Source organism: Scyliorhinus canicula, chromosome 9 (assembly GCF_902713615.1).
Source record: "Scyliorhinus canicula chromosome 9, sScyCan1.1, whole genome shotgun sequence".
In the NCBI taxonomy this organism is placed as follows: Eukaryota; Metazoa; Chordata; class Chondrichthyes; order Carcharhiniformes; family Scyliorhinidae; genus Scyliorhinus; species Scyliorhinus canicula.
This window is the reverse complement of record NC_052154.1, coordinates 72,134,425-72,152,306: the sequence shown is the minus strand read 5'-3', so window position 1 is coordinate 72,152,306 and position 17,882 is coordinate 72,134,425. Positions and strand designations below refer to the sequence as shown.

General features: G+C 45.4%; 1 protein-coding gene across 1 annotated transcript in view; it reads left to right on the top strand.

Moving 5' to 3' along the window:
* Positions 1-3,814: 3,814 nt before the first annotated feature.
* The window catches only part of znrf1 (zinc and ring finger 1), a 333,603-nt gene continuing 319,535 nt past the window's right edge, over positions 3,815-17,882 (top strand). Inside the window, exon 1 of the mRNA XM_038806903.1 lies at positions 3,815-4,407. Within this exon, the coding sequence (XP_038662831.1) occupies positions 3,963-4,407 (445 nt within the window). The 5' untranslated portion in view covers positions 3,815-3,962. The remainder of the gene's footprint in view (positions 4,408-17,882) is intronic.

Below are 17,882 nucleotides of genomic sequence, written 5' to 3'. Positions count from 1 at the left end.
GCTGCAGCTCGCAATGGGATCTGCCAGCTCCCACATCAAGCAGCTTAAGCACATCACCTGACCAGCCATCTCTAATTAATTAATTTGTTTAATTTAAGTTTACGAGTTTTAAATTTGGGGCAGATTGGTTATCAACCAATCAGATCACAGCTTCCCTCTGACGTGACTTTTGAAAAAAAAGTGGAAAACAGGAAGTTACCGTTAGGTCTGTATACTCACCCAGAGACTGCTCCTCCTCCTCTGAACGGCTCCCGAAACTAGGCCTCGATCCCCGGGTTTAAGTGAGTTTTTATACTCACCCAGAGATTGCTCCTCCTCCTCTGAATGGCTCCCGAAACTAGGCCTCGATCCCCGGGTTAAAGTGAGTTTTTATACTCACCCAGAGACTGCTCCTCCTCCTCTGAACGGCTCCCGAAACTGTACCTCGATCCCCGGGTTAAAGTGAGTTTTTATACTCACCCAGAGACTGCTCCTCCTCCTCTGAACGGCTCCCGAAACTAGGCCTCGATCCCCGGGTTAAAGTGAGTTTTTATACTCACCCAGAGACTGCTCCTCCTCCTCTGAACGGCTCCCGAAACTAGGCCTCGATCCCCGGGTTAAAGTGAGTTTTTATACTCACCCAGAGACTGCTCCTCCTCCTCTGAATGGCTCCCGAAACTAGGCCTCGGGGATTTTTAGAGTAATCTCTAAAGTGGTAAAGTGGTGCACGTGAAACTGGACCCAGGTTGGAAACGGGTGTGGAGGTGGATATTGTAGCCTTCGCCTCGTTGATCGACCGAAGGCGGATCCTGATGCGATGGGGAGCAGCCTCTCCACCCTGTGCCCTGGCGTTGTGGGGGGACCTGTTGGAATTCTTGACTCTTGAGAAGGTTAAGCCGAGAAGGTGAAGTTTGAACTGAGGAAAAGGATGGAGGGTTCTACAATTCATGGGCATTATTCATTGTGCACTTTCAAGAACTGGATAACATCAAACATTAGTTGGGGGGGGGGGGGTGGTTGGGAGGAGGGGGACTGTGTGTGTTAATGGTGACTATGGGTAATCCCTGATTCCTTTTTGTAATTTGTTCATGTTAACATGCAGGCTAATGTTTGGGGTTTGGTGGGAGGATGGGATCGTTGTTATTCATATGGGGATTGACATTCATTACTGATTATTTGTTATTGTTGGTGGGTGTAAATTTGGAAGAAAATGTGAAAAAGGAAAATAAAAATATTTTTAAAAAGAAGACACGGGGAGAACATGCAAACTCCACACAGTGACCCAAGCTACAATCGAACCTGGGATCCTGGAACTGTGAAGTAACTGTGCGTGTTGTGCTTAATTTCTCCTATGTTCTTTATTTAGCTGCTTATTAGATGAAAACAGAAATGGTTGCTTTGCACTGGATGATATTAGTTTCTAATTAGCTTCGCCAGTGAAAGAAAAATTAGCATGTAGATTCTCACAAGTAGGCAAGAATTTCTCCAATTGTGTCTCATGGTAAGTTACTTCAGACTTATTTTCCATAATTGAGGGTGCCCCATAATTAGATGACTTCCTCTCTTTAGGGGTATGTTGTAATTACTGCAGTCAACTAGGCAAAAGTGTGTCTGAGATGACACCTTTGATTGATTCACAGTGGTGGATCCAGTATTTTAACAGAAATGTGTTTTGTACAATCCAATATAATCATCAATTATTCCATTTGCTAGGGTTCTGCCTGGGAAGGATTTATTTTCTTTGGGATGAACTGGGAATAATGTCCCTTTACTCCCTGCCTGAGGCATACATTGATGCTCCCACGGGTTTAAAACTGAACAGTCTCACCACGAATTCGGTTCATCTGGATACAATACTTCTGTTAGGCAAATCTTAACCTTCCAAGATTGTGAAGGATGGCTTGCTGGAGTAAAGGAGGCTCGATGTAGACAGCCGGTGGGGTTGGTGTGGAGGGGAATACATGAAAATCAGTTGTGCTAGCCAGAGCTGGATTGAGAATAGCAAGAAGTCTTACAACACCAGGTTAAAGTCCAGGTTAATGTTTGTTTCAAACACTAGCTTTCAGAGCACTGCTCCTTCCTCAGGTGAATGAAGAGTTATGAAGAGGTATACCTCTTCATTCACCCGAGGAAGGAGCAGTGCTCCGAAAGCTAGTGTTTGAAACAAACATGTTGGACTTTAACCTGGTGTTGTAAGACTTCTTACTGTGCTCACCCCAGTCCCAACCCCAGCATCACCACATCATGGATTGAGAATGATTGGGCTCTGGGCATCGTGAATATTCAGAACAGTCTGCATTCTACGTCCTCATTTGCTGCATTGCCAGTAATACGGCCGTCCATCAGCATTGCTCACCATATCTCAGACACCTCCTGGAAACCCAATTCGTTCCAATCTCAACAAGAAGCGAACACGCAGTATACGTGCCACAGAATATGAAACATACAAGACAAAGTGCTTTATGTGATCGATTGTCACAAAATAAACTATTCTGGAAATAATCGTGTCCTGATCAGTTTTAACTTTGGACAGAACAGAACTTTGGTCGGGCAAAGAGCAATGTGTACAAAGGGCGCGGGTCCGTGAGACAGAACTGAACCCATTGTTGTCTAACCTTGACATTTTCAGGAGGGAAGTCATAGTTAGCGATTTGTGTGTGTGTGTGTGTGAGAGAGAGAGAGAGAGGAGTCTGGCACCCAAACTAAAAATTGGTTTCACATATTCTGCAACGGGTCTTGGGAAATACCTGAAAACCGAGTTGTGAACAATAGAAAAAGGGCGGGGAAATTGCGAGAAAAAAAAACAACTACTGAGAGAAAAAAAATGTTGCTTCCTGCATGACACATCCTGCTTTTAATTGAAAATAAAGAGAAGAGTGACAGACAGCGAAGTGAGTGGCTCTGGCTTTGTTTGCAGCTGCTGCTCATGCGCACCTGGCTAACGGGAGCAAAGAGGGAGTGAGAGAGGACAGAGAGCGGGGATAGACAGAAGGAGAGTGTGAGGGGGGAAAATAGAGAGAAGTCGAGGGATGGCCGGCACCATGGGAGGCAGAGCCCGCCTGGGTTAGACAACAGATCCGCTCCCTGTCCCCCCTCCTCACACCGAGGGCGAATGTCCGAAACGGGAGCGCTCGAGTGAAAGGAAGAGAGAGACCCCCCCCCCCCCCCCCCCCCACCACCCACAGAGACAGTATGACAGAACCCTCCCTCACCCCCTGAGACCGTGACAGAACCCTCCCCCACCCCCTGAGACCGTGTGACAGAACCCTCCCAACCCCCCGAGAGAGACAGTGACAGACCACCCCACCCCCTGAGGGAGACAGCGAGACAGAACCCTCCTCCTCCACCCCCCTGAGGGAGACAGTGACAGAACCGCCCCCCTCCCGAGGGAGACAGTGACAGAGCCCCCCCCCCTCTCTCACCCCCTGAGGGAAACAGTGACAGAACCCCCCACCCCCCAGAGGGAGACCGTGACAGAACCCCCCCCTCCCCCCCGGGAGACCGTGACAGGACCCCCCCCCCCCCCACAGAGGGAGACAGTGACAGACCCCCCCCCCCCCACCACAGAGGGAGACAGTAACAGACCCCCCCACCACAGAGGGAGACAGTGACAGACCCCCCCCCCCCACCACCACAGAGGGAGACAGTGACAGACCCCCCCACCACAGAGGGAGACAGTGACAGACCCCCCCCCCCCACCACAGAGGGAGACAGTGACAGAACCCCCCCCCCCCTCCCCAGAGGGAGACAGTGACAGAACCCCCCCCTCCCCAGAGGGAGACAGTGACCGAACCCCCCCCCCCCCCCCCCCCACCCCCCACCCCACCGGGGGAGACAGTGACAGAACCCCCCCACCCCCAGGGGGTGGCGGGCAGCAGCATCGTCCCGGAACCCGTCTCCATTGGAAGCGGCGGCCTCGGCTCCTCTTGCACCCCCGGCCGGGGGTGGGGGTTATTTCTGCTGCCGGCCGGTGGGCCGCCCAGATGGGAGGGAAGCAGAGTACGGCGGGCCGCTCCAGGACCGCTTTCCCCGGCGTCTCGAGCGATGACAGCGCCGTCCACACGGCTCACTACGGCCATTACCGAAGCAGTGGCGGCCCCGCCATGGGGCTCAGGACTCGCTCGGTCAGCAGCGTGGCCGGCATGGAGCCGCCTCATTCTTTCGGGCTGTACGGAGGAGGCCGGGGAGGAGGCGGCGGCGGCGGCAGCAGGGCGGGCGATGGGGCCGAGCACGGCAGCGGGGAAAATGCAGGAGGTCCCGGCAGCGGCAGTGGGCCTGATTCGGCGGGTAACGGTTACCAGGAGACGGGCGGAGGAGGCGGCGGGCCGGGCGCCCGAGAACTGCAGCTCTACCTGGGCTCGAGGGCGGCATCACTGTCCGACTCTCTGCCGCTTCACCTGGCGCCACGCTGGTTCAACACACACAGCGGTGAGTACAAACTAACCCAGCACCAAACCAGAAACCTGCCCTACACTGCTAATCAATCTCCTCTCCAATACTGCTAATCAATCTCCTCTCCAATACTGCTAATCAATCTCCTCTCCAATACTGCTAATCAATCTCCTCTCCAATACTGCTAATCAATCCCCCCCATTACACCCTGCCTCAGATCAATTAGTGCAATCAGTGAATTAATCCCATGCATTAATAATCTGCCCCAATTAATCATGTTAATGTCCCCTAATGTTGTTAATATCTAAACTCCTTCTAATTGGCATCAGTTAATAGAAATGTTCCTGAGGTGTGGATAGAAAATGGCTATTTCAACTCAGTCATAATTGCTTGTGTCCCTTGATTACCAAAAATCTTTTGGCATCAATTGCGATCATTCTTTTGCCAGTGAATGCATTCGTGATTTGTGCTAGCAATCATATCTTATTGATGGTTTATTATCAGTTGTCATAAAGGCCATAAATATTTTATGGCTTTAACATAAATCAGCAAGTGTAATTATCATCTTCTTGCTTTTATGAATAGTATTGGTTACAATATTCGTATCGGTAAGTACATCACAATATTGCAGTGATAACAATTCCTAGTATCATAATAAATGTTATTGTTGGCACTATAGAATGATAGATTTCAGAACAGAAAGAAACCAATATGGCTGTACCAGTGCTACCTTCAGATTGGGTAACATTGCAGTACTTCATTAATAACTCGTGCTCTGGTTATCACCATTATCGACAGAACTATCAAAGCTAACTTTTAATTATGGTGTTTCTGGTAACACAATTAATTGTTACTTGAGAACCAGTTTGCTTGGTTTACAATAACTTATTCTCTTATACTTTGACTCCTGTTAAAAAAAATGATTTCCCCCTATTTTTAAGCTTCCCCTATCCAATTCCAATTTAAGATTTATTGTTTATTAAAGCTACAGTTTTTTAATTTCATGAATTATTATTGCACATGGGTAGTTGGTAACAATAGCTACTTCTGTCCTTCATCCCATCAGTCATATTTTTTTGAGTGGAGTTCTAGGAGCAAGCCATTAATATTCTTACACTTCTTTGCCCCTACGTTTTTACCATTCGTAAAAACAAAACTTGTGAATGTTCAAAGTCTTGAATGAGTAGCTGGCATTGTTCGCATGTTGAAGCCTGCATAAAAATCATCAAATGCCATTCCTAAATGATGGTATAAATTCCAGAAGCTGCAAAAACTCCAAGAATTGATTGGATTAATGTTGAAAATACTTCCCATCTGAAAGACCATTTTCCATCCACCATGTTCAATGGCACCATTGTTACGTTCCAACAAGTAGGCTGTAGAATAAACCTTCCACTTGCCAGTAAAATGGTAATTCTGTTTGATTTTCGGGCAATATGTTGTGTTATGTAAAAGTTGCTTGCATATCATATGATGCTCTAATGTGATCCTGCTTTATTGTGCCCATATTTTGGCATGTACGTCAGTTAAAGGCAAAATGTTCTTGACAAATGCTGAGTATTGGAATTCAATGTATCTTTGTAGTACTCCTTGTGGCCTGAAGAGGTGTTGGTGTTTTATGTAAAGGGTAAGTCAAAGTTTTGAGGACACACAGAAGCATGGATGAGCTCACTAAGATTTATTGATTGATTGATGTTTATTGTCACATATTCCGAAGTACAGTGAAAAGTATTTTTCTGCGGCCAAGAGAATGTACACCGTACGTACATAGTAGACAAAAGAATAATCAACAGAGTCCATTGACAAATGGTACATCAGCAAATAATGATTGGTTAAGTGCGGAACAAGGGCCAAACAAGAGCAGCATAGGGTGGCGTGAATAGTGTTCTTACAGGGGACAGATCAGTCCAAGGGAGAGTCATTTGAGGAGTCTCGCAACTGTGGGGCAGAACTTGTTCCTATGACTGGATGTGCGGGTATCTTCTGTATCTTCAGCCTGATGGAAGGGTCTGGAAGAGGGCAAAGCCTGGGTATGAGGCTGTCTGCCTTCCTGAGGCAGCGGGAGGTATAGTCAGAATCAAAAGGAGGATGGCAACCTTGTGTGATGCGTTGGGCTGAGTTCACTGCACTCTACGGTTTCTTGCGATCTTGGGCCGAGCAATTGCCATACCAAGCAGTAATGCAGCCGGATAGGATGCTCTCTATGGCACATCTGTAGAAGTTTGTGAGAGTCGATGCAGACATGCCGAATTTCTTTAGCTTCTGTAGGAAGTAGACGTTGTTGGGCTATAGAACATAGAACGATACAGCGCAGTACAGGCCCTTCGGCCCTCGATGTTGCACCGACATGGAAAAAAACTAAAGGCCATCTAACCTACACTATGCCCTTATCATCCATATGCTTATCCAATAAACTTTTAAATGCCCTCAATGTTGGTGAGTTCACTACTGTTGAAGGTAGGGCATTCCACGGCCTCACCACTCTTTGCGTAAAAAACCCACCTCTGACCTCTGTCCTATATCTATTACCCCTCAATTTAAGGCTATGTCCCCTCGTGCTAGCCACCTCCATCCGCGGGAGAAGGCTCTCGCTGTCCACCCTATCTAACCATCTGATCATTTTGTATGCCTCTATTAAGTCACCTCTTAACCTTCTTCTCTCTAACGAAAACAACCTCAAGTCCATCAGCCTTTCCTCATAAGATTTTCCCTCCATACCAGGCAACATCCTGGTAAATCTCCTCTGCACCCGTTCCAAAGCTTCCACGTCCTTCCTGTAATGAGGCGACCAGAACTGTACGCAATACTCCAAATGCGGCCGTACCAGAGTTTTGTACAGCTGCAACATGACCTCATGGCTCCGGAACTCAATCCCTCTACCAATAAAGGCCAACACACCATAGGCCTTCTTCACAACCCTATCAACCTGGGTGGCAACTTTCAGGGATCTATGTACATGGACACCGAGATCCCTCTGCTCATCCACACTACCAAGAATTTTACCATTCGCCAAATATTCCTCATTCCTGTTATTCTTTCCAAAGTGAATCACCTCACACTTCTCCACATTAAACTGCATTTGCCAGCTCTGCAGCTTATCTATGTCCCTCTGTAACCTGCAACATCCTTCCGCACTGTCTACAACTCCACCGACTTTAGTGTCGTCTGCAAATTTACTCACCCAACCTTCTGTGCCCTCCTCTAGGTCATTTATAAAAATGACAAACAGCAACGGCCCCAGAACAGATCCTTGTGGTACGCCACTTGTAACTGAACTCCATTCTGAACATTTCCCATCAACTACCACTCTCTGTCTTCTTTCATCTTGACTGTTTCATCAACGGGAGTGGACCAGGACAGACTGTTGGTGATGGTGACCCCAGACAGGTTGACAAAACTCAGTTAGAGATAAAATGATGAAAGAGAATTAATTTTTTTATAAATTACCCACTTATTTTTTTTTCCAATTAAGATTCTAATTTAGCATGGCCAATCCACCTACCCTACACATCTTTTTTTGGGTTGCGGGGGTGAGGCCCACATAGTCACAGGGAGAATGTGCAAACTCCACACGGACAGTGACCCGGGGCCAGGATCGAACCCGGGTCCTTGGTGCTGTGAGGCAGCAGTGCTAACCATTGCACCACCCTAAGATGTGAGAGAATTGCTAACTTCTTGCAGGGTAGGATGTCATTAAAACTTTGGAGAGCATGATGTAATGTTAGCGGACTTGGCAGTGATGAGGATGTATACTCAGTATTAGATGAGGTGCAATTTGAGATGGGGTGCTGACCAGGAGAATGTTAGTAAAATTGGACTGTGAGATGATAGACTCTAGTTTCAATGATAGTTGAGCAAAATTACAATGGCATGTGGGGGAGGAAGCTGTGCTGAGTTGAGCAGCATGCACCTCCTAAGACTGAGGTGGTAGGAGGTTGATTGAGTTGAGACCTGACGCACAAAGGTGTTGAAGGCAGCCAAAAAGAATGGTTTTATTTATTCCAGCATTAAGCTGGAGAAAAAATTGGCTTTGATATTGGAAAAGTGATTTAGATAATGTTTCATAGGTCTTTGGTTCAGTGCAATATTTCATAGTTTTGCCCTGTGGGAAGGAAATTCAGAAATGATCTCACTCTTTCTGGAGTAATTGCTAGACAATACTTTGTTTTTTTTGGCAGTACTGGTGGTGTTGAGCAGGAAATAATCTTGAAAAAATGAGGACAGCATTTTGTTTTTGAATTATTACCATTGAATGTAAAGCAACATTGTCTGAATTGAGTTGTATATTAACCAGCAAAACTCTTGGACAGTTTTGCAGTTTGGTCACCTACTGCCAAGCAGGCTAACTTGGGTTTAACATTGGGTTGAAACCTGCATGCTGTCAATGTAGAACCTGATCTAGTGGTGCACATAGAATGGTGGGGCACCGGTTGTGTTGTCACAAGGTCAGCTATGGTCTTGCTGGGCCTGGTGGAAGGTGGACTTTAGTTACTACTTCATTCCGATGGGGGCTAAACTGAAATGCTGCATCAACGAATTGCTGATGTGCATGTCTTGACTATTTGCGAAGTGTGATGGCCTTGAAGCAGGCTGAGGCCTGCTCACTTGATCAAAGAATAATGCATAGCTTAACACTGAAAATAAATGTAGTAATGCAAATAAGGCAGATAAAAAAATATAATTTATGCCGAGTTATGAAGGCTGTGTGTTATCAATTGATTTGCTATTGTTTATGTAGCTTCAAGGGAGTTGAAAAGAAAGGAAGCCTTGCATTTGTCTTGTGCTTTTCATGACTACTTATTGCATTTTATCACCAATAAAGTACTTTTGAACTGTAGTCACAGGTGCAATGTAGAAATGTATTTGGAATCCAGCTATCAGCTTCATAAGGATCATTGTCAAACGTGATGGTTAGTTCAAAGTGTTTGGGACTTGTTAAGGTGGCATGAGGGAAACCAAAATTGTTGCTTCGCTCACAGTTATTGGGATAAGTTTACCTGTTCTAGCTCTCAAACCTTTTCAGTGTGTTCTCTATTTGGAGAAAGATCTAATAAGTGAGAGAAATACAGTAAGTAATCACAGTAAGTAACATTCCTGCAATCATAATGGGATAGTTAATGTGCCAAATATTTTTTTACAAGAACAGTTTGAGTCTATTATCGGATCCTGTTTTAAATTTGGTTGGAGGGTTTTAGAGCTGTAATTTATTGGAAAGAATACTGACAGGACTATTAAAGACACTGATGAAGGCCAGGAAAATACAAAGCTGCAATGACATTTTTTTTCAGGATAATAATTACAAATGTGACTTGAGTTGCAAAGTAGAGTTTGCCTCTAGTGAGGCTCCATTTCAATGAAAAAGAAAACTACCTAGAGTGACTGCCAAATTAGTTAATATGATGTGAAAATAAATTGCTACCAGCTGATACATGATGGTCTGAGCACTGTTTGGATCAGAGGAAACAGTTGAAAATGTGTCTTAGGCCAAATAGAGGCTTCAGCCATGTGGCACTCTGCAGACTAACAGAACTTTTGTTTTGAAAAATCTTCCCAGTATTTGTTAATTGAACCAACAGCTACCACCTCAAGGATTTGATGATTCCACATTTACACCATCTATTGATGTGCATGAACTTGCTGTCCCTGTGATCTTCAAAGGAAACTTGCCGGCCTCCTTTACCAAAGCTGTGTTCATGAAGCTCCTCTTTCCTCTTTCACGCATTCTTCTCCTTACCAAGAACCTAACTCTTGATAAAACCCATAATTGGTTCGAAAACTGAGCACGGACATAGCCGGGATGCTATTATTTGATGTCTAGACATAGACTCTCTCATCTATAGTATTTTTCTCATGGTGCTGAGGACCTGGATTTGATCCCGGTCCCGGGTCACTGTCTGTGTGGATTTTGTACATTCTCCCCATATCTGCGTGGTTCTCACTCCCACAACCCAAAGATGTGAAGGGTAGGTGGATTGTCCAGGGGTAGGTGGATTGTCCACAATAAATTGCCCCTGGGTAGGTTGATTGTCCATGCTAAATTGCCCCTTAATTGGAAAGAATAATAAAAAAAACACCTTTTTCTCTCTCTTTTCATGCACTTACCTTTCTCCTCTTGTGCTCTCATCCTTTTGCATTCTCTAATCAACTGTAATGACCCTTTTTTGTTTGTTTGTTTGTTTTTCGGTTGCAAATGCTGCAACTGTCCTACACATTCCTCTTCCTCTTCCCTGTGTTGAAATGACCAAATTTGGTTTCTGAACCTCAAAATGGAGTTGTCAATTACTCCTTCCTGGTTCACTTTGTCCTCCTTGATACTCTTTTCAACCTATGTGGGCCCAGACTTTACATTTAAATTTGGAAATACTCCTTGGTTACAGGAAATGACCAGTCGGAAGATAGAAAATTTTGTGAAGCAACTGTTTCATCAGTATTAGTCCACAAACTAAATTTTAAAAAAAAAAGGTTGTTCTGTGGGCTGAAGTGTGCTTTAATTGTCTGAATTAGTTCAAGGTTACAGCAGTTTTAGGTGGAATAAAGTTTATTGAACCTGGATGGCCCTGATACTTTATTTATTGTATGAAACTATTAATTGTTGTACACAACATGTCATGATGCAGTGGACATCAATATTTTGTTGTAGCAAATAAGCATCTCACTGGAAAAGTGTTTTTTAAAAACTATTCAGCCAGTTCCTTTGTGCTATCTTCATCTTTGTGAGTGCGGAAAATCCAACCTCGCACATGTAGGTCATCGTGAAGGGTAATAGCAACAAAATTCTAATTTTACGCCGCATCTCTTGGGAGATGCTACTCCAGAATGCTGACAACCTTAATGTGCTATCACAGGTCAGGTGCATCAGCTCAAGTCTCCTGATTTGGTGTCAGCTGTAAGTTAATAACTGACTCTGGGGTCTCGGAATGCATTTTTCACCCACCTCCTCTTTCGCAATCTGAAACTTCTCCTCTGGAAAGTAGCGACAAAAACTGTTGATCTGTCCAACCAGATGCGACTGAATAAGGCCTGTCAGCTTATTGACAGTTCCCTTACTAACACTGTTTTATTCTATGTGCTGTAACAGTGTGGGGAACATGTAGTAGTTTTGATTCTGCACTTGCACCATTCAAACTTTCAATGACTTTTGGAAAGCATTTATTTCTTCAGTGCCAAAAGCAATCATTATCCTTTCTTTGCAATTTGAGGTTCAGTTTGTTTAGAATTGAAAAGATGTCTGCAAGTACCCAACCTCTTTTGACAGCCAATGTACCTCTGTGTGGAACAATAAATGCGTGCGCTCGGGCCCCCATTTTGGAACATAGCCTCGAAAAACCTGGTATTGAGTGCGCTGCATTTAATGAAATTCATTACTTTCACAATTCCTTTCAACACCACTTCAAGATCGGGTGGAATTCCTTTCGATGCCATTTCCTCATGGTGAATAAATCACTGATTCTAAACATGTCCTGACCAGCTGCTTCCTTAATCCTTATTATAACACTTGTTGTTCCCAGTGATGTTGGCTGCCGCATCGCTTATGATTCCTCTGCAATTAATGCAGCCAAGCCCTCACTTTCCAACCACGTAACTATTCCAACGGTTCAAAGATCTGTGCGCCAGTCGTTCTGATTAGTAATGTCAAGGAACACAGAAAATCCTCAGCAAATTTTATTGTGCCAAACATGCCAAATGTAAACTAGCAAGATTGCACAATCTTAAACGTCTGGACTTTCATCCGCTTGCATTGAGACCTCCTGTGCTGACTTTAAACAAGAAATAAGCTGTACTTCTAAATTCTCAGTAATATCACAAATTTGGTGAGCCACTGCATTATAACTAAGTGGGGTGTACTTCAGTTTTTCAGCTGACTTCTAATCTAGGATCGTACAAGCCACATCTAATGCTACAGGGAGAATTAATCTCTGCCACTGGGGTATTTTGTCTTTAGCTACATGGTAAGCTGCCATATAAGAGGGTAATTGTACTTTGTCATTCAATGTTACATTTCTGCTAAGGACTTCAGTTGATGATTTTGGTTCTTGCTGTATCCTTTGAAAAAAATCAATCATGCTTAGTCTTCAGATGCTTTTGCAGTTTTGAGGGTTTTAAACTCTCATTCATCAGTACTTCCCTGAATATAACACACACATGGGCTTTGTATCCTGATTTGCATTGGCACAATTAACAAAACCATACCTCAAAGATATCGGGCGGAATGTTTGTGTCTCTGGCCATCTCTTTCTTGTGACAAAACGATCCATGTTCACAGTCTCCTTGCTTTGCTCGAAAGTGAAAGAAGCTCACCTCTAAGTGACTTCACGCCAAAAGCATGTACGTACAAAAATGCCAAGTGTATGTGCAGGGCGAACTGACCTGCTTACTGTTGCCTCTTATGGCCTTTGTAAAACCCTATTGTAAAAGCAACCCACCATCACTACTGTTGTTAGACCTATAATGGTTACACATGATCATGATGTAACTAAAAAATTGTACAAGTTATAATCTTGAGCATGAAATTTGTGAAGGAGTACAGGAAGAAATCTTCATAGTTTTTAATTGTTTGAAATGGTAGTACAGTACCCGAGGACGGTGCTGAACTTTGTGGAACAGTGCCTGAACAACTGGCGATGAATGTAAATTAAAAAAAAAAAATATTTTATTAAGTTATTTGAAAATTTTTAGAACAGTAACAAAAACGATGACATCAACATGGTAAAATAAACATTCCCCCCCCATCTCAATCTTCACACACCTCAACCGTACAACAACAATCCGCAAACTTCCGCGATCTTCCGACACTCCAAAGATCGCTACCTCCGGACTCGACACCACCCGTGTTTTTAGCATAGTGGACATTGCCTTAGCAAAACCCTGCCAAAACCCTCTAAGCTTCGGGCATGCCCAAAACATGTGGACATGAGTTGCTGAGCTTCCCGCGCACCTTGCGCACCTTGCACACCTATCCTCTACCCCGAAAAACCTGCTCATCCTAGCCGCTGTCATGTGTGCCTGGTGGACTACCTTAAATTGTCATGTGTGCCTGGTGGACTACCTTAAATTGTATCAGGCTAAGCCTGGCGCACGATGAGGAGGTATTAACCCTGCTTAGGGCATCCATCCATACACCTGCCTCTATCTCTCCTCCTAGCTCGTCTTCCCACCTGCCCTTAAGCTCCTCCACCGGAGTTTCCACCACCTCCAAAAGCCCCTGGTAAATATCCAATACCTTCCCCTCTCCCACCCAGGTGCAAACTACTCTATCCTGTATCCCCCGTGGTGGCAGCAACGGAAAGGCCGGCACCTGTTTTCTCAAGAAATCGCGCACCTACAAATGCATAAACCTGCTGGTAATTTAAATTTATCCTCTAAAGCTTTCGAGCTGGGAAAGCTCCCATCTATAAATAGACCCCCCATCCTTCTAATCATAGAATCATAGAATTTACAGTGCAGAAGGAGGCCATTCGGCCCATCGAGTCCGCACCGGCTCCTGGAAAGAGCACCCTACCCAAGGTTAACACCTCCACCCAACATTAAGGGCAATTTGTGGACACTAAGGGCAATTTATCATGCCCAATCCACCTAATCTGCACATCTTTGGACTGTTGGAGAAAAGCGGAGCACCCGGAGGAAACCCATGCACACACGGGGAGGAAGTGCAGACTCCGCACAGACAGTGACCCAAGCCGGAATCGAACCTGGGACCCTGGAGCTGTGAAGCGATTGTGCTATCCACAATGCTACCGTGCTGCCCTCATTCCTGCCCTCTAATTCCTGCCCTCTGCCAACTCCGAAACCCGCCATCTAGCCTACCCTGTACAAACCTGTGGTTGTTATAAATCGGGGTCCAAATCAATGCTCCCTCCATTCTCTTATCTCCTCCATTGCCCCCAGATCATCAGAGCCGCCACTACCACCGGACTTGTGGAGAATAGGGCCGGCGATAACGGCAGAGATGCCATTACCAGACTGGTGTCTTTACATGACGCCGCCTCCATCCGCTCCCATGCTGACCCCTCGCCCACTACCCACTTCCTGATCATGGCTATATTAGGCGCCCAGTAGTAATTGCAGAAGTTCAGCAGCGCCAACCCACCCTCCCACCGACTGCGCTCCAGCAACACTTCCTTCACTCGCGGGGTTTTACTCGCCCACACAAAGCCCGCTTGAAAAAGGCCTTGGGGATGAAGATGGGGAAGCACTGAAAGACAACCAAAAATCTGGGGAGGACCGTAATTTTCATGGTCTGTACCCTCCCCGCCTGTGATAGCGGGAGCAAGTCCCCTTCCATTTGTTCTACCATCTGGGATAGGTTTAACTTCTGTAATACCTCCCATTTCCGGGCCACCTGGATTGCCAGATATCGAAAGCTCTTCGCTACCATCCTAAGCGGCAGCACTCCCGATCTCTTCTCCTGTCCTCTTGCCTGGATCGCAAACATCTCTTTTCCCCATGTTCAATTTATACCCTGAAAAATTGCCAAATTCCCCCAAGATTCGCATTACTTCCCCAATCCCCTGCCACGGGTCCGAAATGTACAAGAGCAGGTCATCTGCGTAGAGCGAGACCTGGGGTGCTCCACCTCGCCCCGAACCAGCCCTTTCCAGTTCCTAGAGGCTTAAGAGCCATGATCAATGGCTCTATGGTCAGAGCAAACAGTAAAGGGGAGAGGGGGCACCCTTGCCTCGTACCTCGGTGTAGTTGAAAATACCCCAACCTCAGCCGGTTCATAAGCACACTCGCTACTGGTGCCTGATAGAGCAACCGCACCCAGTCAATTAAAGCCCTCACCAAACCCAAAACTTCCCAGCGCCTCCCACTGGTAATTCCACTCCATCGGGTCAAAAGCCTTCTCCGCATCCAACACTACCACCACCTCCGCCTCCTCTCCTTCTGAGGGCATCATAATATTTAGAAGCCTTCCAACATTGGCCTTGAGTTGCCTGCCTGTCTGGTCTTCCCCTGGGACACAGTCCTCTATGCTTGTGGCCAGTATCATAGCCAGCAGTTTGGCATTAACATTCAGCTGAGAAATCGGCCTGTATGACCTGCATTGCTCCGGATCCTTCTCCCGTATCAAGATCAATGAAATCGAGGCCTGCAACATTGTTGAGGGGAGGATTCCCTTTTCTCTTGCTTCGTTAAATGTCCTCACCAGCAGTGGGCTCAGTATCTCTGAAAACTTCTTATAGAATTCCACCGGGTAGCCATCAGGCCCCGGGGCCTTGCCCGACTGCTTGACCTCCAGCCCCTTGATTATTTCCTCAATCTCAGTTGGGGCTCCCAGCCCCTCCACCAGGTCCTCCTCCACCCTCGGGAACCTCAACTGATCCAGAAATTGCCTCATCCCCTCGACCCCAGCCGGGGGTTCCGATTCATATAATTTACTGTAAAAGTCCTTAAACATCTTGTTCATCCCCGCTGGGTCCAGGACAGTATTACTGTCTTTACTCTTTACTTTACCTATCTCTCTGGCCACCTCTCTTTTCCTGAGCTGGTGCGCCAACATTCTGCTTGCCTTTTTCCCGTACTCATAGATCCCCCCCCCCTGTGGTAAACAGCCCAAACTCCACCTGTAACTTCCGCCGCTCCCTCAGTAGCCCCGCATCCGGGGCTTCCGTGTATCTCCTGTCCACCTGGAGTATCTCCTCCACTAACCTATCCATCTCAGCCCGTTCTGCCTTTTCTCTGTGGGCCGTATCGAGATTAATTCCCCTCTGACCACTGCCTTCAAAGATTCCCAGACCGTTGCTGCAGAGACCTCCCCCGTATCATTTGTTTCCAGGTAGTTCTGGATGGATTTGTTAACCCACCCACAGACCGCCTTGTCCGCTAGCAACCCCACATCCAGTCTCCACTGCGGGCATTGCCCTCTCTCCACACTAACTCATAGATCCACCCAGTGCGGGGCATGATCTGACACTGCAATTGCCGAATACTCTGTATCCACCACCTCTGGTATTAGCCCCCTGCTCAGGACAAAAACGTCGATGCGAGAGTATACCTAGTGGACATGTGAAAGAAAGGAAAACTCTTTCATCCTCGGCTGTGCAAACCTCCATGGGTCTACTCCCCCCATCTGTTCCATAAAACCCTTCAATTCCTTTGCCGCAGCCAGCCTCCTCCCTGTCCGGATTTTGACCGGTCCACGTCCGGATCAATGACTGTGTTAAAGTCTCCTCCTATGATCAGGTTATGTGACTATAACAGCCGTAACAGCCTCCCCGAACAGGCACCGGAATGTGGCGACTAGGGGCTTTTCACAGTAACTTCATTGAAGCCTACTCGTGACAAGCAATTTTCATTTCATATAAGCCTGGGATCTTACCTAACACCCGCCTCATAAATTCCACGTCGTCCCAATTCGGAGCACATATGTTCACAAGTACCACTCGCACCCTCGCCAGCTTCCCACTCACCATTATGTACCTACCCCCCTTGTCTGACACGATTCTCCCTGCCTCGAATGCCACTCGTTTGCTGATCGAGATCGCTACCCCCCTGGTCTTTGAGACAAATGTAAATTTATAACCGCACAGACGGCAGAACCTGCATTTCTTTGGGCCTGACAACTGCTTCTCTTAAATTAAATCTTTACACGTTCGATCTTTCCATCTGGATTTTTGTAGAATACTGGAATTGTTGTTGCTAGTTTTAATTTTAGAATTAGATTTTAAAAATTTTTGTGGTTCATGACTTTCATCTAGGTTTTGTAGACATTTGTGTTACTGAAATGAAACACATTTTAAGGTATGACATTAAAAGACTATGCCATTTCATAGCATTACAATTTCCCTAAAAAGTAACTATTTTAGATAGTTAATAAAGAGTCAATCAGCTTCATTCATATGGAAATATTTGTCACATCTCATTGCTGGTCACAAGTTACCATCTCTTTACAATAAATTGAGTTTTGATTGCAAAAGGAGGAGTACCAAATGTTAATTTTTAGTTGCTACCTTTTCAATAAGAAAAATCAGGTTACAATAATTATGTTTAAATCTCCAGTGTCGTTGTGTAATGGGTTTTACTTGCCATGTTAAAAATCTCTTTAATGTGGATTAAAATTAGAATGTATAGGCTAGTACAGTTGAGATAACCCCTATGTTTTGATAATTCATGTTCATCATAGTGTTCAACTTCCAATTCTATTGTTTTTCCCATTTCCTGAAATTTACACAAATGTAATTTAAAAAAAAAGCATGATTTGCATCAAGCATTGCTGGTAATGAACCAACTCCCAGCTTATGTTCCTTCCTGACATGATTTTTGGAAAAGGTTGTTCTATTGACAGTAACATTGAGTCATACAAATAGAAATTTCGGCTAGCACTGAAATAAGTTATTAAAGTGCACTGTTTCTAAGGCATTGATTGAAGCCCTCCTGGGGCTTGATGAAGTGTCGGAAATGATTCCAAAGTCCTCTCACCTGAATAATCTGCAAAGTAGAAACTGCACAATAATTAGAATTCAGATCTCTGCAGTGCATCTAAAGGTTTTAAACTCATGTATCTATCATAC